The sequence below is a fragment of the Tauraco erythrolophus genome, chromosome 2, assembly GCF_009769465.1.
Source record: "Tauraco erythrolophus isolate bTauEry1 chromosome 2, bTauEry1.pri, whole genome shotgun sequence".
NCBI classification, from domain to species: domain Eukaryota; kingdom Metazoa; phylum Chordata; class Aves; order Musophagiformes; family Musophagidae; genus Tauraco; species Tauraco erythrolophus.
In genome coordinates, this window is record NC_141466.1 from 123,157,955 (window position 1) to 123,183,029 (window position 25,075).

General features: G+C 44.4%; 1 protein-coding gene across 6 annotated transcripts in view; it reads left to right on the forward strand.

Moving 5' to 3' along the window:
- Nucleotides 1–25,075, forward strand: part of MEIS1 (Meis homeobox 1) — a 110,840-nt gene that overhangs the window by 27,136 nt on the left and 58,629 nt on the right. For all 6 annotated transcript variants that reach the window (XM_086631056.1, XM_086631062.1, XM_086631069.1 and 3 more), the window contains one exon: nucleotides 29–140. In XM_086631056.1, coding sequence (XP_086487182.1) covers nucleotides 29–140 — 112 coding nt within the window. The remainder of the gene's footprint in view (nucleotides 1–28; nucleotides 141–25,075) is intronic.

Below are 25,075 nucleotides of genomic sequence, written 5' to 3' on the forward strand. Positions count from 1 at the left end.
TTAACTTTTTGATTTTTTGGCCCCACAGCCTTCCTGGAACAGAGATCATGATGACACGGCGTCGACACGCTCCGGGGGAACCCCCGGGCCCTCGAGCGGGGGACACACATCACACAGCGGGGACAACAGCAGTGAGCAAGGTAGGAACGGAGCCCTTGTGCTTTCTTAGCTGGCGAGCGGTCACCGATGCTTAGGGACCTGGTTACTCTCTTTCCGATGTTGAAATGCGCTCAGGTACTAGGGGCTTTGTGCTGAGAAAGGTCTATCTTCCTTTTTTTTGACACTTTTTTTTTTTCCATCTCCTCCTAGTAAAACGATTGGCATCTTTATTTCTCCGACCCTGCCAGCAGGCACATGCTAGAGCAACATATGTACCAAATTTGCAGTATGCTTAATAAAAATAAGCAATGAGAAGGGTTGGGTTGTTTTTTTTTTTTCTTCCTTTCAAATGGGTTAAAAGATGAAATCTTCAAAAGCAAATGTAATTAAGATTGCCGAAATGCATGCTGATATTTCAAAGATGCCATCAAAACTTTGCTGCGTGTAAAGAAGAGATGTTAGCTGGCCCATTTTACTAAATCCTGAGCAGTGCTTTTATTTACTTTTTTTACTCAATTCCAATTTACTTGAATGCAAAAATGTTTTGTTTGCGTGCCAAGCCAAACAGAGTAACTGATTTAGCAGGACGAGTATGAAATGAGCTTGCTGCAATTGAAGTGGGACATACTACAAATAATTAGCGCTGTCTCAGAAGCTCCGTAGTCTAAAAAACCTGAAGTTCTGGATTTTCCTGAGAAGCTGTTTAAATGCTTCATACTTTTTCCGAAAAGACCAACTGCAGCGGATTTAGTGTTAATTTAATGCAATTAAAATTTAAAATGGATCCTTAATCTGAATATAAAAGGGAGTGCTTTATTGAAGTTGACTCTGAACTCACGATAGGTATATACTTTTAAATCTGGTTTTATGATTATGTTTCATTCAAGTGCTGTTAGACAACAAAGGAATTGTGTTTCCAAAAAAAGGTTGAGCAGTACTGATTAGCATTGCAAAGTCTGCAGTTAACAAGATTAGTTTTTAAACTAAACCAGTATATTTTAATTTTTTATACGCACGGACCTAACGTACATGGTGAATAACATCTCTTTATAGAATTTTAAGTATTTGAGACACTGTATTGTTTAAAGAAAAGTTGCTGACTTCATCGCAAGTATAGCCTAGTAAAAATGGGGCCTGGAATAGTAAACTGTTGCAGAGCTGAGGCAGAAACTGGTAACCTTCTGACCTCTGACTTTTACTGGAAAATGATATGCAACATAAATTCAGGGGGCCTTTTTTCTTTCAAGTATGTATACATATATATTCTAGTGGTGCTGTTCACAATCCTGTAGCTGAAGTGGTGTCAACACGTTCATTAGAGCCCCTTGCTTTCGAAACAAACTTTAGATGCTCGGGTTTTTTAAGGGTGAAAACGCTGCTGCTGCTGCAAAAATGCACTCTGAACTAAAACGTGGTGTTTGGAGGGAGTTTTTGTGCTCGGATAGGGCTGTTATTTCAGGCGGATGTGTGCGTGTTTATGTGTATATATGCATGGACGAAACATCTGCGGGGAGGCTTGCCGGCATGCTCCTAAACCTCTTGGGCACTTTGGAAATCGAGCTTCTCAGTTCCTGGTGTACTTCTGAAGATTTTTTTTCAGACTTCGTTTTCTCCTAAAAGGGGCATTTTAGCAGTCCGGAGTGCCAGTCGTATCTGATGTTTCATTGTCGCCGTCCTGGTCTGCTCCTAGCAAGGTGCATGCTAGAACTTTGGTTTTTATAGAAGGCACTAGTGAATTAGAGCTTGAGCCCTGTTAAATTTCCACAGAAAGACTCGTTGGTGATGCTTTAGCCAGTTCTGAAACTTTTACCCAAATCCTAGAGTAAGGTTTGTTGAGGCTGGAGTTGCTGCCAGCGCTTGATAGATGCATTTTGTGAAGAAGGCTTGTTGCATTAGAACTTTAGGAAAGAGCAAAAAAGCAGGAATTTGCTAACTGGAGCTCTCAGATCAAGTTTGGGAAAGGAGTTTTGGAAAGGAGGTCCTGTCCAGAGAGTCTCCGTTACCAAGACTTGCCTTCAGGCCACTTGTCACCTATGGAACAGGCATTTTTTTTTGCGGAACGGGGGTGCGGGAAAGGTAGTGGTGGGCACATGAAGCCTTGCTTTACATCTCGTTTTCTTGAAGCCCTCTGAAGATTGAGATTATGAGTGAATCCCATTTATTTAAGCACACCCACACGTGTATGTGTACCCTGTGTAAGATAAGCATGGTTTCAGCCTTCCTGCATGGGGAAGAAGTCAAGAAACATGATCCTGAATGATCAAAAGGGAAGAGAAGAAAAAGATAGCAAATACCCTGCCTCTCCCAAGCTACATTTAAGTTCAAAATGCCATGATCTGAAGGCTTTTCTTCTGAGATCTGATGTGAGGAGCTGCAATGCTGTGGTCAAACTCATGGTTCACATCTGCCGGCCGCTTTTCTTGGCAGCAGAAGCAGCTGACATGACACTGCCACAGTAGCCGGGGGCCGCGGAGGGGTGGCCCCGAAAGTGCTGGGGACTCACACGTTCACACTCGCGATCACAGGAGTTAACTCGAGATGCATGCGTTGCGTGACATATATTCAGTATATTATGGGCTTCCCTATTTTTAGGAGTTCGTAAAAGTTCCTTTTGGTTCCATCTGTTAAGAGCACGTTTGCCATTTAAAAAAACCCCAATCTAATCACCAGAAATATAACCCTCTAAAACTGTCTATTTTTAGGTTGTTCTCGCAACTTATTTCCCTGTTGGGGTAGGTAAAAATACCTTCTGGGCCGGGTTTCCAACCTGGCTGAAGGTATCGAGCGTGATGAGAGCGTGAGCTTTGCATTTTCAGAGAGGCACACGGACTGGAAAACTTAAGCCCCTTAGCAAGAGTTTTCTGCCTTAGTCCTTAACCCAGACTATGCTAAGGTGTATTTTTGGACTTTTTGGGAATTTTTCTTCTTTACTTCATTCATCCTTGCTTTTAATTCCTCACAAAGTGCATTTTTAACCTATTTATGTCCCTATGCACAACGCGTATCGAGCAATTACCTTTGAAAACAGGAGATGCTCTTTCCTCTAAACATTTTGAAGTCTTTTTTAACATGTAAATGTATTTACTTAGTGAACAGCAATGACTCCCAGCTGCTTCGATCTATTGTAGAAATCCATATTGAACTGCTAGGGAGCTGTTCTGGGGTCTCGTGCCACTGAACAGCGGGATATGTTATTGCATAGCACGTTGACACAACCTCTCATAAAGGCCGGGTATTGTGTCATCATAGGGCATAGTTATCGTACAGGAATGCAGAATAATATTATGAAAAATTTTCGGGGGCTGTTTTCCCATTGCTCTGAACTTACCGCGAAGGGCCTTTGGAGGTCTGTCTCCAAATGGTGCAAAGAGATCTGAATTTGAACGTGGAGAAATAACTTGTTAAGGTCTGTTTGAATAAGGAGAAGCAAGTTCTTAGGCACAGGTGGGTGATGCTGAGCTCACGGCAACACTATTTTATCTTATTACATGTTCTAACTTTAGAAGATTCCTGTTTGATGTATTAAAAGATCTATTTTGTTTGTTTTTCAAATAGTCAGGCTAGGAGGATGCTAACAAAGCCCTGATATGGTCACTTTTAATCCAGAGTGGGGCTCTTTAATTCCCACGTTTAGCTCTCCTACATGGCTTAAAAGAAAAAGAAAAATAATCCATCAGTGTCTCCTAGTTGTGTGTATTGTTTTTTCCCTTTTATTTTTTTTGTTTTTGTTCAAGCCTCGGCCTGGCTTCAAAACATTTTTTTAACCTCCAAATAACCATTGCTCTTTCAAGCCGGGAGTAGAAAGCGGCGATATTTCTTTATAAAAATGTATCAATTGCTGCAACGATGGAGTTTTTTCAGGCTTTTGTAGGAGATCGGGCAACCTATAGGCAAAAAGGCAATCGCGTTTATTATTGCCGGGAATCTCAAGGCAGTTGTTTGGAGACTGCGAAGGCAGGCGGCAGAGCCGGGCGGAGGGGGAGAGAAGGGCCACATTATGTTCCAGATGACTGAGCAAGGATTTATATACCAGCTTGCCTTTTTTTTTAATTTTTTTTTTTTTTTAAAAAACATGGAAGAAGAAAAGTAATAAGAGCGGGGAGGCGAGGCATTTGAAGCGGTCAGATGGCCGATGACTAATGGGATAGGTGGGCAGGAGCCCGTGGATTGGGTGTCTTAATGAGCACATTTCGCACCGAGTTTGGGCTGCAGTTCCCCTTCACCTTTGCCCTTTATTGACCGAACTGACACTTCATTTTTCACATACTTCCAATTATGGTTGAGCTTAAGTGTTGCCCTGCCTCCTTTCTTTCTTGCCTATGGATGGCTGGAGAGCGGCTGAGGCCGCAGAAGATATTTTAATTTGAAAAACGACCATAGCGAGGCAGGTTTAGGGTGTAACCTGAAACTGCTGTCACTTCGCAGTTTCTCCGACAAAAACGAAAGTTTTAATGTTTCTTGTTGAGCGCTTTTTTCCCCCCTTTCTCCATAGCGAGGCCGGGGGGGATTGCTTTGGGAGCAGTTGGGTCAGCGAGGGGTGTTTTCCTTGAGGTAACTCCTTTTCAGCAGTACAGGTGCTGTGGGTGGTAGTCACCCAAGTGAAGAGGTAAACCCAAGTAGAAAGTGATGCCGTCCTTGAAGGATGGCTCCTTGTTCCTTCTCAATGCAACGTCTTCCTGAGAGGCTTCTTGGAGTGCGCTGCCCTGCGATGTGCTTTGCCTAACGCTCTCCTTAACGGAAAACCAAAGCGTGATGGTGCCTGTGCTTCTCAAGCCTTAGACCAGCGTTTTGATAATATTTAACGCCTGAATGCAGATTTGAGCGTGGCCTGGCTGTGGGACTTTGAGAAGTGGCCAAAGATGATGCTGGGAGAGGCAGGTGTGATGAAGGGATGGACAAATCTCCAGTCCATAGCTGTCCCTTTGCTATACGGGGAGAAGCGTGATATGTGTCCCACAGCCCAAGCCTACGTGTGTTTCCACGTTGGCTTTTGCACGCAGAATTCTTCCAGGGCGGAAGCATCTGTTTGCTTTTGCAGGGCTTTGGGGGTTTCGGAGTATGCGGTTTTCCTACCGAATGTGACTTCTGTCGGAAATAGTCGGAGTAAGTTGCGCTCGCACGGGGTGGGTGGGTTTAAGAACAAAATAGCTGCTGTTAGACCTTAACTTCTTCCCAGCAGCGCTGCTGGATTTTCGCAGCGTGGCTTTCACTACCAGCTCTGTCACGTGAAGTTTGGGTGAGTAATGAGCGGGCACGTCACTTGTGTGCCAGTGGTGATTGCTTTGCATTTACACGTGGAGAGTATATCAACAATTATTTACGTCCAAGCAGAGGCCCCTAAAACACAGAAGTATTTATCTCAAAAAAAAAAAAAAAAAAAAGAAAAAAAAAGTATGAAGTATTACCTGCTTTATTATGTAGCCCTCTGGCATAGTAATGGCATGGCATATTTTTACTATAATATGGTAATAAAAGAATATGTAAAAGGCAGACAAAGGTTCTGTCTTTTCACTAAGGTGACCCCTGTTACCAAGTAACTGCTTTACTTATGAGCTTATTAAAAACTCAAAAAAATGAGCTTTTCATACTTCACAGGCATTGATGTGAAAATGAGCTGTCCTGCGAGTAGTTTTCTTGATCATTTTTAGAACAATTGATTAGCCAAAGAGCCGCTGTCATTAGTTGACATTGACTGATAGCAATTTGTCACAAGCTCCGAAGGTCAGCCAGGCAGTGGAAGCTTCGGCTTGTCTTTGATTGACCTTTTCTGATGCCATTATCATGCGATCGGTTAGACTGGATGTGACCCTCGATTGGGAAAGACAGGGCATTAGTCAACAGGGGCTGCTCCCGCTATTTTTTCTAGCCCTTTATGTATTGCGAATCCCAAATTAAGCATAATAGGCTTGTTTGGAAATGGAGCGGTATCAGTTTTCTTGCCGAGGCTCTGCCATCCCCTTTCCTTTCCTTGCTTTTCCATCAAGCGGGCGGTGCTCGGTTTGCTTTAAATCGGCGTGAGCACCTGTGCCTCTTCCTTTGACGCGAGATACGAGATTTAAAACGACCCCACGTTTATTTGAAACTCTTCGTGTAGGTGCATATTCTTCAGCGGCACCAGCATTAATTATTTTTATCTCCCCAGAATCGTGTTTTATTTTTTAACAGTGATTGAGTAGTTGAGGATTATGCTCATAACAACATGATGTCAATTTATCATTCTGCTCTAAAGCCGGAGGGCGTGAAACTGTTTTTTTCCTCCTTCTGGTTGGGGTGGTGTTTTTTTTTGTGTTGTTTCTTTCTTTTTTTTTCATCTCATCAGCCTGATTCAGCTGTTAAAGTCAGATTTCGGCAGCATTAAGTCTCCATGCCTCAGCTAGGCAGGGTTACGCTTCCAGTATGGTGCATGGGAGAGAGTCCTCGCTTGGAAGCGGGTGTCTGTCGTGATTCGAGCATCAATCTATTCCCAGTGTCAGGATTTATTTTAATCGTTAGCTACGAACGTCTGTTATTACCAGGCGTTTTTCTTTTTGATTTGGCAGAGCTAACTTAAATACTTATAAATGTTGCTCGTTTTGCCTAAATTGTGGGTAGCGCAGTCGTAAACGAATTCTTTTCCTTGTAAAAACCTTCCTTCCTCCCCTTTGCCTTTCAGGGGAAACTTGAAATTTCTCCGTCTAAGTACCAACTTGTTTTTCAGGTCAGCCCCCAGAGATAATAAGCTGTTCAAAACCAGCACAACCATTTCAGCACGGTTTAATGCGACTTTCAGTCTTTGCTTAGGAAAAGCTTCCAGCCGGGAGGAGAGCAGAGAGGCGATCATGTCAGGAGGCAGATCCCTCGGGCTGAAGCTATTGCCGTCGCTGGCAGAACGAAAGGAGGAAAAAAGACTTTGGGAACTGTTTACCTTTAAAGTGGCTATGGAAATACAAATATTCCTGACTTCTCGGCCTGTCTGTAATCAAGCAGCAAAATTCATGTGCTGGAGTCCTTTTTCTTTTTTTTTTTTTCTTTTTCTTGGCAAGTTTTTCTAAACTTAGAAACGTCTAGCCCGTCAAACATCTGCGTGGCAGGGCACAAGTCTATGTATACATAGATGTGTATGTAAGAACATGGCCCTGACCCTGAACCGAGCATCCATCACTGGCGCAGGCCCCAAAGTGCTTCAGCACAGCCCCGGAGGTGTTACTGAAGATGAGATCTTGAATACCCCGAGCAGGGAACAGTGGTGGAAAATACCACGTTGCTAAAGCACACCTTGGGCTGTTACCCTTAAAAACTCAGGTGTAGGACTGAAGGCCATCTTGCTTTCCTCCTTGGATGGGCCAAAGAGAAGTTTGGTTGCAAGTAGTTGTAGAAATAGGTTTGAAGTTTTCAGTGTTCAGGATACCTCTTTTTAGCAGTACCTGAATCTTGTGTTTTGAAATTGCTGATATGATTTGATTTAAATAAATTGTTGCTTTTATTCTGGCGTTTTTTCCTTCTGCACCTACACGCCCTGGCCGTGCTCCTTTTGGTTGCAGTAGCTCATTGAAACCATTGAGCTTCCCATATGGCCCATATGGTTTCCATCATGAAGACATCAGCCCGATCCCCATTTGCCTCTCCAGGTCATGGTGGCTTCAGCTGAGTCTTTTGCTGACTGATGCAGGCAGAGTGTGACTTTCAGGTGTGCATCGTTGACCTCTTTAAATCAGAGGTTCAAGAAGCAAAGTCTAGTTCCTGAGATGGCCTCCACTTTTGAGAAACTTTTTATTGCGATGAGTATAAACCCGTAAACGGGCAGTGTTTCTGGATTAGTGATGCAATGAGGTGTGCCATTGGGCCTCGACCGTTTTCCTGTCTCTTGCATGAAATGCCAGCATAAAAAAAAAGATGACTAAGCTTGGAAGAGAAGTCTTTAAAAATAATTAGTTGTGTATGGAGAAAGCAGGTGCTTGTCCTGTAATGCAAGAACTACGGGTAGGTGTTCACCAAGTCTCACGGCGCAGGAGCTTTCCAGAGCATTTGCAGGTTTAAAGCAGACAAAACTGGTTTACGTCGTGGGTTAATTTTATTGCTACAGCGTGCTGTGGAGGTCAGCAGGGGACAAGAAGAGATTAGACCAATTCGTGGAAAAACAGGTCCTTCTGTAGCTATTAAAAACCCTGGTCCACATGCAACCACTGGCTCAGGAAGCTGCCAGAGTGCTGGTTGTCAGAGCTGTGGCACAGCCACTGCCACATAACCCCGCTTTCTATATGGGTTTCCTAAACACCCGTTATTGCTCCTGGGAGAGACTGACATGAGATCGAGCTACTTGGACTGAACTCCTCTGGTTTTTGCGTTAAAATAATTTTTAAAAAATTCCAATTCAGGAAATTAGAGACTGGTTTGTTTGGGGTTTTTTATTTACCCTGTTTCTGATGGCTCTTGCTAGTGTTGGGAAGAAAAGTAGACATAGTTTGTATTTTCTCGCCCTTATTACCCTACTGGTGGGAACGGTTTGACGCTATTCATTCAAATTTGACAGGTGATTGCTTCTGTAAACGAATGCACTCAAATCATAATTGTTGCAACAGAATTGTTTGATTACCTGGCGGTAGCCTCTTTCTCTCTGATAGCTTTTGGATCACCTGTTTGCTGAGAGCATTTGACAGTCCTCATGTTTATTACCCAATTGAATGTCAGTAGCAATTGCAGCTAAAGATAAACGAAAATGCAAGTACTTGTTGACCTTGACTTTTTTCCACGAGATATTGGACTTGATGGCTCTATTGCTGTTGAACTGATAAGAGTTATAAACAGTAGTTGAAGGAAAATGTTTTATTCCCAGAGGAAAATACCACGCTGCTGTGGGAAATGGCAGCTGACTAGCGCTCTTTGCCAAATTTGCTTGGTTCACCTTCATTTAGGCTGTGGGAAAATAAAATACAAATTTTCCCTTTTATGACTTTAATATCTCTGCAAACATGAATTCCTCCGCTCTTTGTAAAGTTTTGTTGGCAGACTGCGCCAATAACGTACAGCGAGTGCGAGACCTCGCCGTGTTTTACGATGTGCTATAATGAGGATTCTCAATTCTTCCTCATTTTCGGGCTGATTTGATAATTACAGGGAGGGAGCAGAGCTTTCTTCTCCTATTCTGTGGGAAGCTTAATATGTCTATAACCAGCGAAGACTGGGAACTGCGTGACTGTGGGTGCGTGTTGCTGGAGCGAGGCTGTGCCGGTGGGAGGGCGGCCTGGGGACAGAGGCCAAGTTATTGCAGGGATGGAGGGACAGTACTTTGGTAGGTCACGCTTGCACTTACTTTTTTAGGCAGGTTCCCAGGTGAGTTTTTTGGGAGGAGGCGGCTGATTTGGTGTCGCCCATCCCAGCTACATTCAGGGGACAGGAGGGATCAAGTTCCTGCCCCAGCAGATCTTGCTGCTATAACCCCCCCTTTTTTCAATATACATATATATCTATTTCTATATATAGAGAAAGATATGTATGTTATTTCTTCTTAATTTCTAATCCTGCTCTGATATGAAACCTGAAAGGAAGACTTCAGTGGAAACAGGAACAGACAATAGGCTTTGAGATCTTCCGGGATGAAAGTCATTGTATAAACATAACGCGTAGAGAGCACAAAAGACCGTGGAATTATATTGTTTAAAACATAAGTCCTTCTTGTCTTGGCAACTGCTCTGATAAACTCCGTACAGTATTGCAGGAGCTTGTTAAAGCACCGAAATGCAGGATTAAGCAGTGCTGTAACAGTTAGCAGAGTCAGACTAGTAATCTTATTGCATTGTATTTTTTTTTAGGTGAGATTAAGCTGGCATTACATTATATGTTTGTGGGCGAGGGGCATTCTTCAAGGGATTAATTAATAGGATCAACGCTGTAAGATGTTGACATCGTTTTTTCTAAGCACATTGATGCACACAGGCTTTTATTTTTTTTTATTTTTTTGGTTTTTAAATTTATGAATGAGATGGGGACCTTCTCTGGGCGATTGGGGCAGCCCCTGTGGCTTGTGGTGGAGCCGCCTGTCACTGTATAATTCCTTGAGGACTGCTCCTGGCTGGCCTGGTGATCCACTAGTCAGTGCCATGCGAAAGAGCAGAGGGAGAGGCCCGATGCCTCTCCTCCCTGAGCCAGTACAGGATCGCAGGGCTGTGACTAAGCAAATGCCTGACGCTGCTCCGGCATGTCTTTAAGTGAGTTGGTAAAACCTCCTACCTCTTCAGCGTGTCTCTTTAGCCATGATGCCTCCTCCGTGTAGCCTTCACATCTCGGGTTTGGCACACATGAATGTTTTGCTGGTAGGGCTCGGGAGGTGGGAAAGGGCCATGCCATGGGAGCAGTGTCACATCAGGCAAGCGCTATCTCCCAGGGCCCTCTGCCACCCTCCGGCACTCTGTGGCTTGGGAACTTCCTCAGCACCAGGTGGTATCTCTGCCAACTAATAGCCACGGATGAGAGGGAGGGAGGAAGAGAGCGAGGGAGAGATATTTATTTATATGTTTTATTTTTTATTTTCTTCCTCATGAGTGTTTGCAGGCAGGTTTTTTTTGTGGTTGCTCTTTGCAGAAGTATAATATGGAGGTGTCGGGAAGAAGAACCATCATATAAATAAATAAATAGATAAATAGATAGATAAATAGAAATATAGGAAGGGTAGCCTTTTCAACTTTGCTTTTCTGTGGCTGATCCCGGGCCACAGGATAGCGATGGCTCTTGCAGCCCTGCTATTGTGTGTCATCCCAGGGCTGTGAATTCATCTTTTGCAGAAGGGCAGGAGAAGACCTACTAGGAGGCACCAGTTCTGTCCTCAGAAAAGAGCAAAAGGTGGCGAAAATAACGTGACTGATTCTTAGATCGTCCTCCAGCTCTCTAAGCAGCAGTTAGGGTCATGTGGATGCATGCTAAAAATATTTGTGAGTCTGTAGCATCCCGATGGACTTCAGGAGAAGACATATACTTAGCTCTACCTGGTCAGCATGTGAAGGTCATGGAAGCAAGGCTTGTAGGTTGCAGAACCTTTTGTTGCTCTCATTGCTGTGCCAAGAGGATCTCCTCCCTCACCGGCACGGCACTGAGGGAGAAACCCCACCATGGTGCTCCTGCCTGGGGTCCTGCGTTATGGCACATGTGCCTCTGCGTCAACTGCCCTCGTGAAGCAGGGGAAGGCGATAACGCGGTTGGTATTGACCGGACTGCTTGGAGTAAAGTGTCATTGTTTAAAATTGTGCTTGAGTTTCTTTCAGGGCACTGTAACGTCAGAGCCTGGCAGCCACTTGCTAAAGAGTAGGAGATGAGGTGCAGGCAAATTGCAGGGGGTGGAAAAGAGCAACAAAGTGGGATTGAAATGTGATGCTGATGCTGTACTCCCCCTCCCTCCCCCACTTAGTAAAGCATCTCCTATTTATCCTCTCCTGTCCCTGGCTGTGGCGGTGAGGATGCCCTAGGAGGGCTTTGGTGCAGGATTGTACTAGTTTTCTTTTTTCTGTATCTGTCTGGAGTAACCAAGTTCTGCATGAGGCTGGCTGTGTCAAAGCAAGAATCGTGGTGACGGTATTTCAGTGTAACAATCAGCCAGACTTGGGGCTGTATTGTAGTTTTGAGATGGGCTGTAGGTAAAGCAAGGGGCTGTTTTGTCACTTGGTCAGCAGACCGAGCCACAAAATCTTTGGATGTCAGTATATATAAATATTTAGTGTGTGTGTGTTTCTTTATATACATGCTTGGATGTGACTACCTCCTGCTATGATATATTTTTATTCTGTGAACCTGGTGAGAAAGGTGGTAAAATAACCACCCTCATGAAGTGCAGTGGTTTTTTGGGACCTTTCATATTTCCTTTAGAAAGAGTGTCGTGCTAAGTTTCTTGGCGTTACAGCTCCAAGAAACAAACGAGCAAATGGTGCTAACGTTAGTGTCTCACTGCAGATTTAATCCGGCTAGAAAACGCCTGAGGTGACCATAATTTACCAGGTCAAACAGCAGTCTGGCAAGCAGAGAGGGCTGGCGTAGCCACGTCGTCAGGAAACGTCAAGTTGGTGACTTGGTTGAATTTAATCCAAATTAAGTTGGTGACTTGGTTGGATTTAATCCCAATAAAGTCACCAGGTTGCAGGCTGCAGCAGGAGGAGCATGTCAGTCGTAACATGGGCGTATCAACCCTTCGCCACGATTAATTGCGTCGTATCGCTGAAAAGCTGAGTGTGCACAAATACGCAGTTTGGCAGCGGAGCTTTCCATCTATAATGTTTTGATATAAATTAGAATTGCCTCATACGAACGGATTGAAATTCTGTGCGTTACTAATACACAAATTTTATTTACCGTTGCAGTTGGTGTAGGTGAAACGACAGCATTAAACCGAAAAGTGCCTCTCAAGTTGATAAATGCCAACTTGATGCTAAGCATATTAATACTCAATTAAAATTAACAATCAATTCAGTTGAATATTGGAGGTTAGCCAGGAATGGATCTGAAGTTGTATTAGGTATATAGTCCTGGTCTGAATACATCATACACTGTTGCAAAAGCATGGTGCTAATTTTAGCTTACAAAGAGGATGAAGATAAACTGCCTGCTGCTAGTTTGCCATATGCTATCCTGGTGATAATATTCAAGTACAAAATATTCTGCGGAGAGTCTTATTGTTTCGGTAAAAGAAGAGCGGAAAAGAGTTAAGCAAATTTCTGCTCCGTAAACGTCTACAAAATAATGAAATAAAACAAATCTCAAATGCTAGTAGATGAGATCTGTGAAATTTGTTTTGGTTTTATTGGCTTTCATGGGAGTCAACAATTTGTTTTAGTATATATTTGATCCAATTGTATCCATTTCTCGCATGTAAATCTTAAAATCAATCTGAATAAAAATCGATCTTCGTTCTGGTAGGCAAAAATATAGTCCGAGTTGCTCCTAACTAGTTAAGCCTCCCATCCTTCAAGTTTAGTGCAGGAATAAAGTCTCTGCTGAGCTGATTTTTCAGGAGCTTCTCCTTTTGCTTTGTTTATTTAAAAACAGAAAACGCTCCAGTTTCCATCCGGGGATGATTTTGCTTCTGCAGCTTTACCGAGGAGCATTTGCCTTCTCCATCTGCACCCGTAGCCAGGGGAGGAGTGCGTGGGGAGGGGAGGTGCCCTGGACCCCTGGGCTTCAGAGGGCTGCGGAGAGGTGGGGGGAAGCTCTGGAGGGCTGGGGGGAAGCTTTGCATTAGCAAGTGGTGAAAAGCTTGACCTTCGAGTGACCCGGGTCAAGCAAACCCCCCGCCGAAGAGTCCCATTTGGACACGGATACCTGTGGGGTGAGGGAGGAGATAAAGGAAGGGGGAGGAAGATAAAGTAATCCCATTGACCTGGGAACTTCTCAGATATTACAATCGAGGGAAAGGCAGGAATAATACGAGAGTGGCAATATTTGCCTGCCCCCTCCAACACTGCCCACCCCCCCTACCTCCCACCCTGTATCTGTGTAATGTCATTTCCAAAGGGCTGGAGTAGATAATAGCAAATGTGCTTTCAAGTATCAGATCAATCTCTTGAAGTGATGGGGAAGGCTGGATGCTCTGATCTGGCGAGTGCTGGAGAGTGTAATACAATCCTCATTGCAGCAGAGAGAATTGTATAAATGGACAAAGATCCGCTGATTACATCTTTTGCTAAAGTGTTAAGTAAAAGATCTGGCTCTAAGAGATGGCGGGTCTACTATTGTCCGGTCTTCCGACTTGTTTTTATAGAGGTTTTCACAGGAACAAATACCAATTACCAAAATAAAAGCAAGCGGTGTGGCCAGTCCATATCGTGGTAGGACACATGCTCTTGAGTCAGCGTGGGCAGGAAGCTTGGCAGGTCTGTCCCCTACCATTGCCATTGCATCTTTATCTCTCTGGTTCATTGTTTGCCACTGAGTGCTTGAAATTCCAGTTTCCAAGTAAAAGCTTCCTGTTTCTTGCGTTTACATTCAGTGTGGTAAGACATAAATTTAGCTATCTATCAAGGAGGGCTTTTTTTTTTTCCTTTTTTTTTCTCAAGTAAGGCAAAATAGGAAGAAGAAATTAATTCTGATTTGATGATAAGAGGGAGAATTTTGCATTTTCCCAGGTTCTCAGTGGCAGGAAGCATGAGGTTGTATCCTCACGATAAGGTGATGGATGGGAGCTAAATTCAGCTTTTCCATCCTGAGTAATTTTAGAAGGGGCCCTGAAGTCCAGATCTCATTTAGAAACAGAGAGGAGCATATTCAGCCTTCATTAGCCATCGGTTCCTTGCGATAGCCTCGCTGCTTGTGAGTTTTACTGTTCTGTGCAGTATTCAAAGCTAATAGCACACATATTCTCATAGTCACCTCAATCCTGAGTTTCTCTATGGAGAGTTTCTGTCTCTCTCTGTTGGCCATGGAGGGACTCGGGGAGAACTAATCACCTCTCTCAGATACTTAACTTAGTAGTCTGACTTAAATGCTTAGAGTAAGGAGGGATGAATCTGTGCTAAAACTTGTCATTTCTTTGGGAGGAAAATGTTTGCTCTGCATGGAGAAGCAGAACAAAGCGTATTGTATCGCTGAAGATGCGGGGAGCGGGCTCGGGCGTTATGTACGTGTCCTCTGCACTCATCTGTGTCCTCTGCAGCTCCTGAGCATGCTTGGCCCAAGCATCTCATGAAACTCGTCATCTTCACTGACCAGTATTGGTAATCTGAAGTGTTCAAAAATCTTGGCGTGTCTAGAAAACGAGATGCATATTTTCTTTTAATATTCCTCATGGCGGGGGAGGCAGTGTCTGTATCCCCATGCCTAGCTCTCGGGAGGCTAGCCTTCAGGCTTTCTCTGCTATCGGGAGATTGGTTGCTTCATCAGTGCATGTGTGTGATTTTGGTGGAGGGCTTTCACATGACTCCAGGAGCTGAGGCCTTAAATATAAAACCTGACAGATGAGCTGATAAAACTTGGTAGCAAGGGTTTGCTCAACTCTCAACTAAACAGCGTGGAGGTCTTTCATGAGACTAAAGGCTCTGTGGTGAACGAAGCCTTGGAACGAAAGCTGTTGCTGAGTTGTTGTAGGAATGGCGACGTTTAAACAACTCAGGGCTCCGCTTTGTTGTGGGGTTTGGGTACAGGATCCTTTGTCTGCTGGAATGGCAGCTGCTGGGACTTCTCTGCATGTACCTTCCTTGGCTGCTTTTAAATGTAAAACCAGAGTTAAACCAATTCCACTCCAAACTAACAAGATGCATGTTTGGTCTATTTAAGCACACTAATATGCATTCAGAAAGGCTCATTTGTCTGCTTCATTTTGTAGTCATATTTGTAGCAATCCTCACTAGCAGAGTGGAGGGGTTTTTTAATAATTTTTATACAGAATATTGAACTCATTTTCATATTGAGAACCATTTTGGATGCTGTCCTGAAAAATATCTCTGGATCATGCACCGTGACCCCGCTGTGCCCCAGAAACATTCAGGGGCTCGCTTCCTCGCAAGGCTGTTGAGTGCGAAGGCTGAGGATGGTGCTGGGTTGGGAGAGCTGGAGGTTTGCAGGCATGGAGGGAGGGTGGGTTACTGGCAGCAGCGGTGCGGGATTTCATTCAACGCCTTGTCAGTGTGCCTTATCTGGGATCTTGAGGGATGGCTCTACAGGGTAAACCCAGGGAAAGGAGCTGAGTGAGGTGCTTCCAGGGATGTCTCGGCAGAGGCTTCCTCGTGAACTGTTCTTCTTGCCCCACTGGAGTTCTAACCTGCACAGATCCCTGCAGCGCCATGGAAAGTTGGGCTTTCTGGCATGTTTGTTGACTGCTTTGAGACTTCAACCTCCTTATCTCTGTGCCATCGGGTGTAGAAACTCGAGTCATCTTTGAGGTAACGTGTACAGCACCCGCTGTTCTGAGCCTCTCCTTGCATGCTCTCACATGAAGTTGATGTGCATCCTCGGATGTGTTGAAAAGCCAGAGTTTTTTTGGCTGGTGAGAGGTAGGCGTAAGGGAGAGCCTTCACATGGTCTTACAGGCAAGAACGTATTGCCCTTTCTAGGTCTATTTTTCCTTGTTCAGGTCACTGCTGAGATTGTATTCATTGCAAATAAGGTCTTATGTCAAAGTCTTTTCCATAGAAACTGTCACATAAAGTATAAGTAAGAATGCTTTTTAGCTGAACTTTGAATTTCAACCGACACCTGTAGATGAAAATCTCTGTCTTCCTTTCTCATCCACCTAAACCACAAATTGCAGGTGAAGCTGGTCAGGCAGTTAAAATAAATGACAAGACTGACGAAGTCACTTTGCACAGAAAACAGCAGAATGATTAGCAGTGGTTCAGAGGCTGGCATTGTTGGCGGCTGTTCAGATAATTGGCAGATATTTGTGAAAGCATTTTCCAGTCTCAAGAGAGTCACCAGTTTTGGCATCGGTGATTATTGCTCCGACACTCCAATGGGAAAGAGGGCAAGTGGGTGACCGGAGAAGTCTTTTTCTGCCTGAGAAGCCTTGGTGACCCAGTCTTAAGACTGAGATGCTTGCCTCCAGGTTGTAAGTGATCAGCCATACAGCAAAAGTCGTGTATGGATGAAGCAAGCAGTTCACAAACAGTCAGAAAATTGTGTTCCCATTTCGCCCGACACACAATGAGTTTATTAGAAGAGACTCTCATTCAGAGTGACGATGAAAACTGGAAATTGTATTTACTAGGATTTATTTGACTGTCACAAGATACTTTGAATGCGGGTTTGCAAGTATTTCTTTCCTTTTTATGCATGTCCGAGCGTGTGTCTGTATGTATATTACGAAACTATCCTGGTCTTCATCGAAATAGTCTGCTTTAATGTTTTGCCTGCCTTTCTCAAGATGCAGCATGAAAGGACCACTCTGATTCATATTTTTAAGGGATGTTATTCTGACCTCAAAAACTGATACTTCCTTAGCCAGTGCCAGAGAGCCCTTTCTGTGGTTTCAGTCCCCGTTTCTTAAGCAATTAAGAATCAGGTGGCATCAGAACAACAACTGATCTTAATGGCCACTTTAGCCACCTCCGTCATGGGGAGGAAGCGTGCAGAGCTTCTGCAGAGCCTCGGAGCTCTGCGGTGTGACCTCAAGCGACCAGACGCAAAAGCCAGTGCAACTCTTGAATGGAAAGGTCTGCATCATCCAAACTGTGCTGACTCTTGTCCAAGAACACACTGTTTACCTATTCCTTCCAAACTGGTCAATTTTCTGCAAGGCTGAGATGTGATTCCTTTCTTTTTTTTTCTGCTTATCTCAGTGCAGCTTACCTGGTTTTAGTGGAGCTGCTCCACACTTACATGTGGATGTACAGCCAGGGTCGTGTTTTCTGTTTTGGCGATCAAAGCTGAACCTTCTCGCTATCCATCTGTATATTCCTCTTCCTTTGTGTTCGAAGATATTTGGATATTCATCTGCAAATATGCAGACTGACCACTCCAATCATAAGCAACAATCTTACTAGTTAGTTCCAAAACGCATTATGCTGAAGGCGACGTCTGAAAATACATTGCCATGAGCATGAAGCAGCCAAGCTTCTGTCTGGCCCTCAAGATGTATACCCAGACCTTAATGAAGGGTGGGGTTTTCCTTATCCCAATAAATAGATTTTGTCTGGGGAGGTGAGAGGCAGAAAGAGAGAACGTGTTCGCCCGGTACTAAATAAAAGGCTGTTTATGCCTGATACATTGGCAGAATTATTCCAGAGTATTTCAGCCGTGAGAAAATATGATCCTTGTGTCACTGCCAAGGTCAGAGAGACCTATGGTGATCTGCAGAGTAAGTTCAGGTCACTCAAGTTAAATCTGCCTAGGGACCGACTTAGCTCACGCACCACATTTTTTCTGAGATTTATAAAAGCAAACATCTTCTATAGATGAAGGCAGAGCTAAGAGTGTGGTCAGCCCTCTCCCTTGAGCCAAGGTCTCCTGTTTTTCCTTTCTCCTTTCCAGGTTGCTACTTCTATTTCCTTTCTGTTCTTCTCTTTTCCCAGCATTTACAGGATGCTCTGACTTTTCTAAGTCAGTCTTTTGTGTGGCAGCCAATGCCTATGAAACCCTTCTAGTTGATATTGCATGTGCAGGAAGGGTGTGGGGACATTGCTGGTGTTTGACAAGGAGCAGCGTTGGTTGTCTACATGTGCGTGGCGTGTCCTCATGCATCAGTTGAAAAGCACGTCTTGAATGTTGGGGCAAGAAAGATGGGGTACACAGTGGAAATACATTCCATGGTAACCTCAGATGAGAGGGTACCATCTCAGCAATGGGATATTTGGAGGAACAATTTTGAAGGAGAAGCTGGTGACTTTGTAGGCACTGCCAGTCTGCCCCAGGAGGAGACGGATGGAGCGGTGAACTGGGCAAGAGTCCTCCTCCATCACAGGTGGGTGGAAGGGGTGAGACAAGGTCCTCAGCCCTTTCAACAAGGATGAGGTTGCTTCAGCAGAAAAGTAGGATTGTTCTTCCATGTGGTCTGTACCTGCCTAGGGGAAGCTGATGCCTGTGGTTTTTAGCCTGCCAGAACCTGAGGTTTTCTTTAACTTCCTTGGTTACTCATTCATGTCATTTAAAGTAGATCGAATTACTAAAAGCAGACAGGTTTTGCTTTCCATCCATTTCTACTACTGTTGCTATTAGAGATAATGGCAAACGCTGTGACTTGAAGAAGAAACACCAGAAATCTTTTTAGCTTGCTTTTTGAAGGATATTTGCATTTTGTTTAACTTTTTTTAAGACACTGAATGGCTTTTTGCTATGACCCAGCTTTGCTTTGAGCTTTGGGTGAGATTTCGGTTAAACACTCTTATTGCAGAAGAACCAAGTCAGAGAGATGAACTGGAAATGGTCGAGTTACCTCCTTCCCATCCTTCATCCCTCTCATAGTGGTTTCCCAACTTTGATGCCAGTAGATGTAGCGACATAAATAATACTCAAATTCTGGAGTGCACCAGAAGTTTTTTTCCCTTTCCTCCCATCAGTTTGCCTATTTAAGGTAACCCCGGGTAGCTGATGTCTAGCAATGTGTAGTGCTGGAAGATGAAGGTGAAAATAAGGCCCACATGCACCTGTAGGTGCTATTCAGGGGAAGTTTTTAAGTGTCCAGCGTTGATGTGACTTTCCTTTCATCTTAACTGCATGTTTTGGACCTTCTGACATCTGCTTGTTCCTGGATGATATGCATTTGGGTTTGTCGTTTGTTTTAATTTGGGAAAAAAACCCACCCTAACCTATAACCACACTGTGAAACAAACAGCAAAACACCAGAAGCTATGATAGAAAGTCATAGGAAACCAAAAACACAGCAGTGGCATGAATACATTAAGCTGAAGCCGGAGGGGACCTGCTAACTTGGTAGGACTCAAGTGTCTGAAAGAGCTGTCAGTGCATGTGTGCCCCTGGGGTGGACCACGAAGGGAGCTCAGCTTTGGTGCCAAGCATGGTGACCAGTGCCTGACCATGAGGAGCGAGATCAAGACCACATCCCCATCACCGTTATTTCATCAAAGGGCTCTCCAAGCTCTTGGAGTTTCCAGGCTCTGCTGTGGGGGCTGGATTTGTGCCAGCCACCTGGATGTGCAGGGCTTGTATCCTGGCCTGCCCATGGTGCCACCTCACGTCCCCGCGCCCAAGGGGTGTCAGTGGAGGTGAGAAAGTAGATTCTACTTTTTGGGGGCCAAGTGTTTGTAGCAGAAGGGGAATTAGTGACCTAAACACCACAGCGGTCATTGCTTGATCCCTCCCAGCCGTGTAGAGCAAGGGAAGTCTGGGCAGAGCAAGCAGCAATCGTCTTCTCTGTTCTTCTGCTATTGAGAGCAGCCCTGAGGAGAAGGACTTGGGGTGTTGGTTGATGAGAAGCTCAACATGAGCCAGCAATGTGCACTTGAAGCCCAGAAAGCCAACCGTATCCTGGGCCGCATCCAAAGCAGCGTGGCCAGCAGGTCAAGGGAGGTGATTCTGACCCTCTGCTCTCGTGAGGCCCGACCTGGAGTATTTCATTCAGCTCTTGAGTCCCCAACATCAGAAGGACATGGACCTGTTGGAGTGAGTCCAGAGAAAGGCCACAAAGATGATCTGAGGGCTGGAGCACCTCTCCTATGAAGACAGGCTGAGAGAATTGGGGCTGTTCAGCCTGGAGAAGAAAAGGCTCTGGGGAGACCTTCTAGCAGCCTTCCAATACTTAAAGGGGGCCTACAGGAAAGCTGGAGAGGGAGTTTTTACAAGGGCATGCAGTGATAGGACAAGGGGCAATGGCTTTTAAACTGAAAGAGGGGAGATTTAGATTAGATCTAACGACGAAATTCTTCACTGTGAGGGTGGTGAAGCACTGGACCAGGTTGCCCAGAGAAGTTGTGGCTGCCCCATCCCTGGAGGTGTTCAAGGCCAGGTTGGATGAGGCTTTGAGCAACCTGATCTAGGGGAAGGTGTCCTTGCCCATGGCAGGGAGATTGGAATTGGATGATCTTTAAGGTCCCTTCCAACCCAAATCATTCTATGATTTCAGTGATTCTCCAGCAACTTCTACTGTGCCCTACCCAAACTGGGGCTTTCTAACCTCAGTTTGTGTAGATGAGCCCAAGTAAAGTTGAGCCCGGCTGCCACTAGCCGGTTGTGCTTCGGTAGTGCAGAATGACACCCATGGGTGCCCTTTGTCTCTAGTGCCGCGCTCTACCGGATGCTGCCCATGTAAGCCTCAGGTGAGGCGGTGGGAGGTGATTTCTGAAAGCAGCCCTGTCCTGCTCACCGTGTGAAGTGCAGGGCAGAGGGAGCCGTGTGAGCGGCAGTGGCATGCCTGGCTGCTGGAGCCACCGCCACTGTGCCTCCACTCTAAAGCCTGACTTCAGGTTTGTTTTTCCCATTGTGGCCTTTTTTTAAGCGCCACCTCATCAGAGCAGATTTGCCTTTTGTGTTGGAGAGGAACGGTCAAGTGGAAGAAAATTTTGTGTGGGCTTGGCTCTGTCAAATCTACTTATCTCCTTTTGGCTTCTGCACCTCCTTCCCGAGGAGCGGCCTCCTGCTATTGTCACGGGACCTCCAGAGGGAACGACTTTTGCGGGAAGAACAAGAGCAGTGGATTTAGAGCACCAGGCAGCAAGAACCAGTGGGGACAGCACAAGAAAAACATTATTGATTCTGTCTACGCTCTTCCCTTAAAAGGTCTGACAGAAGGTTGCTTATTTTCTAATTAAGGTGTTTTTTCCTGAGCTGATTATGTGCATGGTCACATAAGGTTTTGTCTTTGGGGAGCAAAGGAAGCTTCTTCTGAGCATCCCAGGCAGTGCTGGGACAGGGTGAGGGGAGGAAACTCATGGTGCAGTCCAAATGCCATCTGTTCAGTCAGGATTGCAAATATTTCTAATGTTTGCCTAGAAAAGAGGAGCATGAGTGTCCAGCTCCTCTGAGTTGACCCCCATAAGGGTCCAACTCCTGCCCTGTTCATATGGAGCCCAGGTAGTGGAAGATTCCCAAGTCCCTGTCATTCTGCCCCACTCTGCCCAGTAGTTTAGTAGTTTAGACCACCGCACAGGTATCTAATTTCCATCGAACCTCAATGACACCTTGTGGAAACAGTTCTTCTAGGTGGATGTGGTCAGCCCTCTTCTCCATCGTCCTTTCCATAGCTGTGAGATACAGCGTCTCATGTTGGGAACCACCAGGCTGCCTCAGAGGGATTTTTGAATTAACCCTCCATAACAAATCAGAATTGTCTTCTTGTTTTAAGTACAAAGAAATAATTAATTTGTGCCTTAATTTCAAAGCCAGACGTCTTTTCACTAACTGGCTGGTCAGGAGGGTTCAGTGGCTATGATTTGCTGGAATAATGGCTGCAGCAAGTGAATCTTTGTAAGGTTGTGTGAGATGATGGATATTTTTTGAGGCATTGGCAATGGCAGCTGAGACGTTGTTACTGTCAAAAGAGGAAAGGTAGATGAGATGGAGCCTCATTCAAGGCCAGGTTGGATGAGGCCTTGAGCAACCTGACCTAGGAAAGTGTCCCTGCTCATGGCAGGGGGACTGAAACTAGATGATCTTTAAGGTCCCTTCCAACCCAAACTGTTCTATGATTCTGTTCTCATCCCTTTTAATTCTGCCCTTTACAGTTGCGAAGTGGCTACTGGTTGTGGGGAAATAGAGTATGTGGTGCTGCCCTGGCATGCAAAGTGAAATTTCATGTTAGTTTTCTTTCAATCGTGTCTTGGTTTTTATTGTCAGATGTTACTGATGGACTAGGGACAGGGAAAATAATCATTGGTACTACTTTAAAATAGATAACAGGACTAGAAGAAAATACATTGCGTATCAGCAAGAACTTTTTCGCTTGACACAAATCACATGGGAACTTCCAACTGGAAATATCTCATGTGGGCCTGATTGGTCATGGGACTTGCTGGAGCCACAGCTAGGCTAATTCTCTCCTGTTGATTATGGTTATATGACTCCTATGACGTATGGGCAAACAGCATCTGAGCTATAGTTCCTGCAGGGCACACTGCAGCTTGGGCCAGCGTCAGTTTGTCTTGAACTGGCCCAAAATAAAATGCTTTAGTTTGGTTCAACCATCCCAAGCATTTTGGTTTGTCTTGCTCAACAATGAATTATTTTTATTTTTTACTTTTTTTTTTTCAATAGAAGAACCTAATTTTGAATGATTTGGACAGTGTCAAGGTTTTGGCCCATATTTTCTATTATACAACTTGAACTCTATAGCATCATCTCCTCTGGAGCAGGCATGCAGGCAGGGCCCGGGGTAATTTAGCTGTGTTTAGGGAAGGAAGCCTACTTAAATGCTCTGCTGTAATAAACTGTTTCTACAGATAATGCGTCCCTTAGTTTATACGTAATATGCTTCTCATCTTTGCTTTGAGCCTCTTATAGCTGCTTGTACTCAGTCCAAGAGTCAAGTGTCTTAGGAGCTGGATAAACACAAAGATAGAGCCAGTTGTTAAGGAGCTATAAAGAGATTTACAGAAGTTGACCTCGTGGCCATTTGGGGTATTAGTCGGACATATTTCCCCCATGGCAGAGCAGTCCTGTGCTCCTCTTGTGCTCCTGCTCTGTCAGGGAGTAAGACCGACCGAATCCAATGGTGGATCTACCTGTGTCTCAGCTGTATGTGGTTGACTTCTCATGGAGAACGCAGCTGGTGGGACCCATAGCTGGTAGGACCAGCTCTCCAACTGAGATTGGAGAGAATAGGTTTTGAAAAAAGACCTCTATTTGAACAAAATGAGACAATGAATGAAAAACAGCTTTTCCCAAGAAGTGGTAGGGTTATCATGCTGGCTTTTATGTTAGGGAATGAAAAACCTGTTTAAGCTTTTTACCATTCTTGGTTAAAGCAGGATGTTTTTCTGTTTAACCAGATACTTTTCTGTTGGCGATTTGCTTCCAACAGCTCAAAGTAAACTTCTGTTTCTGGCAGCAAAAAGTTGTTTGCTTCCCATACAATGAGTTGCTTTCTTTTTAATATTTCATTCGGCGTGTAGATGCACGGCTCCAGAAATATCGCACAACTTACCCATCATAGCAGAGTTTTCTGAGGCCCACTTAAGAAGTGCTACATTGTGCAGGAGAAGGGAGTTTCTTCGTTTCAGCTGTAAAAAGCTGCTGAACAAATGAAAACAAGTAAAATCTGTGGGGTTTTCCCCCTTATTAATCAGTGCTGGTTCTACTCTTTGCGTAGACAGCTAATTTGCTTGTTGCTTGCCTGAAGGGAATTCAAGTCAAAAAGGAGGATCGAGTTACTAGAAAAAGGTGCTCCTGTCTCTAAAGAACAAAGTGCAATGATTCAAGAAAAAATCTTTGAAAATTTGTCAAATGCCAGAGTGTAATTTATACTTGTCCAGGTTACTCCATCTATGAGTATTTGTGTAGGATGTTCTTGCAACTATTTCCTCTAGTATCTTGTAAATATGGATACTATCCATGACTGACAACCTCCTACTCTTTATGTCATGGTCTGAATCCTTGCCTGAAACATGCACCTCATCTCCTTAAGAGATGCATGCAAACCCAAATACCTGGTATTTGTTCCTTGCTAACGCTCATTTTCAACCTTGTTGTTCCTCATTAACTTTTTATTAAGTATATTTGAGAAGGCCTTTTCCTTGAGGAATAAGAAAAAAAAAATCGGTCCCTCATCAACACCGCATTTCAAATTCACAAGCAGACCTATGTCATCGCTGTAAATCATTTTTGGGGCTGTTCTATAGACCATTCAATGTACCGAGATCATTGCCATTGACCTCAGGAACTCCTGGAGTGGGCGCTTCCATCACATATAACTAATTGTGGTTCCAAACTAATAGCAAGTTATTTTTTTTTTCGGTAAAGAAATCACACAGTTAGTTCAAACTTTCTGAAGTACGTTTTTTGCTGGTAGCCCCGTTCTCATCTCATGTGCCTTGCTTGGGCATCGACAGGTTGAGAGCAGTCACAGTGGGTTAATGTTACATATGCAATACATACATGCGCGTGTGTTTAAATTTTAAAGTGTATTTTGGGGAAATGTTCTGAAATCACGGGTCTTTTCATGTCAAAACTTCTAGTTCTCCTCAACAAATAGGTGCAACTTGTATTACCAGCTGAGCATGCATCCCCCAGACTCTGTCAGTGCCTTCCAGCTCTCTCCTGGCATATCTGAGCTCTCAACCCCCTGTGCTGCTCAGCTTGTCTCTTTCCTCACCTTGCTGTAAGGAAGGATAATGGTTTCTGAGTAGTGAATTTGTTCTCGTATGGTTGTGGAAATAGATACGAGCCACCCTGACTCACGTCAGAGTCATTTGGTTGTGACTTTTGCTCGCCATGCTCCTCTGCCAAGTCGGAGCTGATTGTGTCAGAAACAAATTAAAAAAAAAACAACCAACCAAAACCAACCTTCGTATTCTTCTTTGGTTGCCCAAGTCCCCTCAATGCTGGTGGTCTGAAATGATGATCCTTGTTTTAAGCCCTCTGAACAGTAGGTTGTGGTAGATTCCTTCTCTCTTTCTCTCCTGCTCTTGTTTTACCGAAA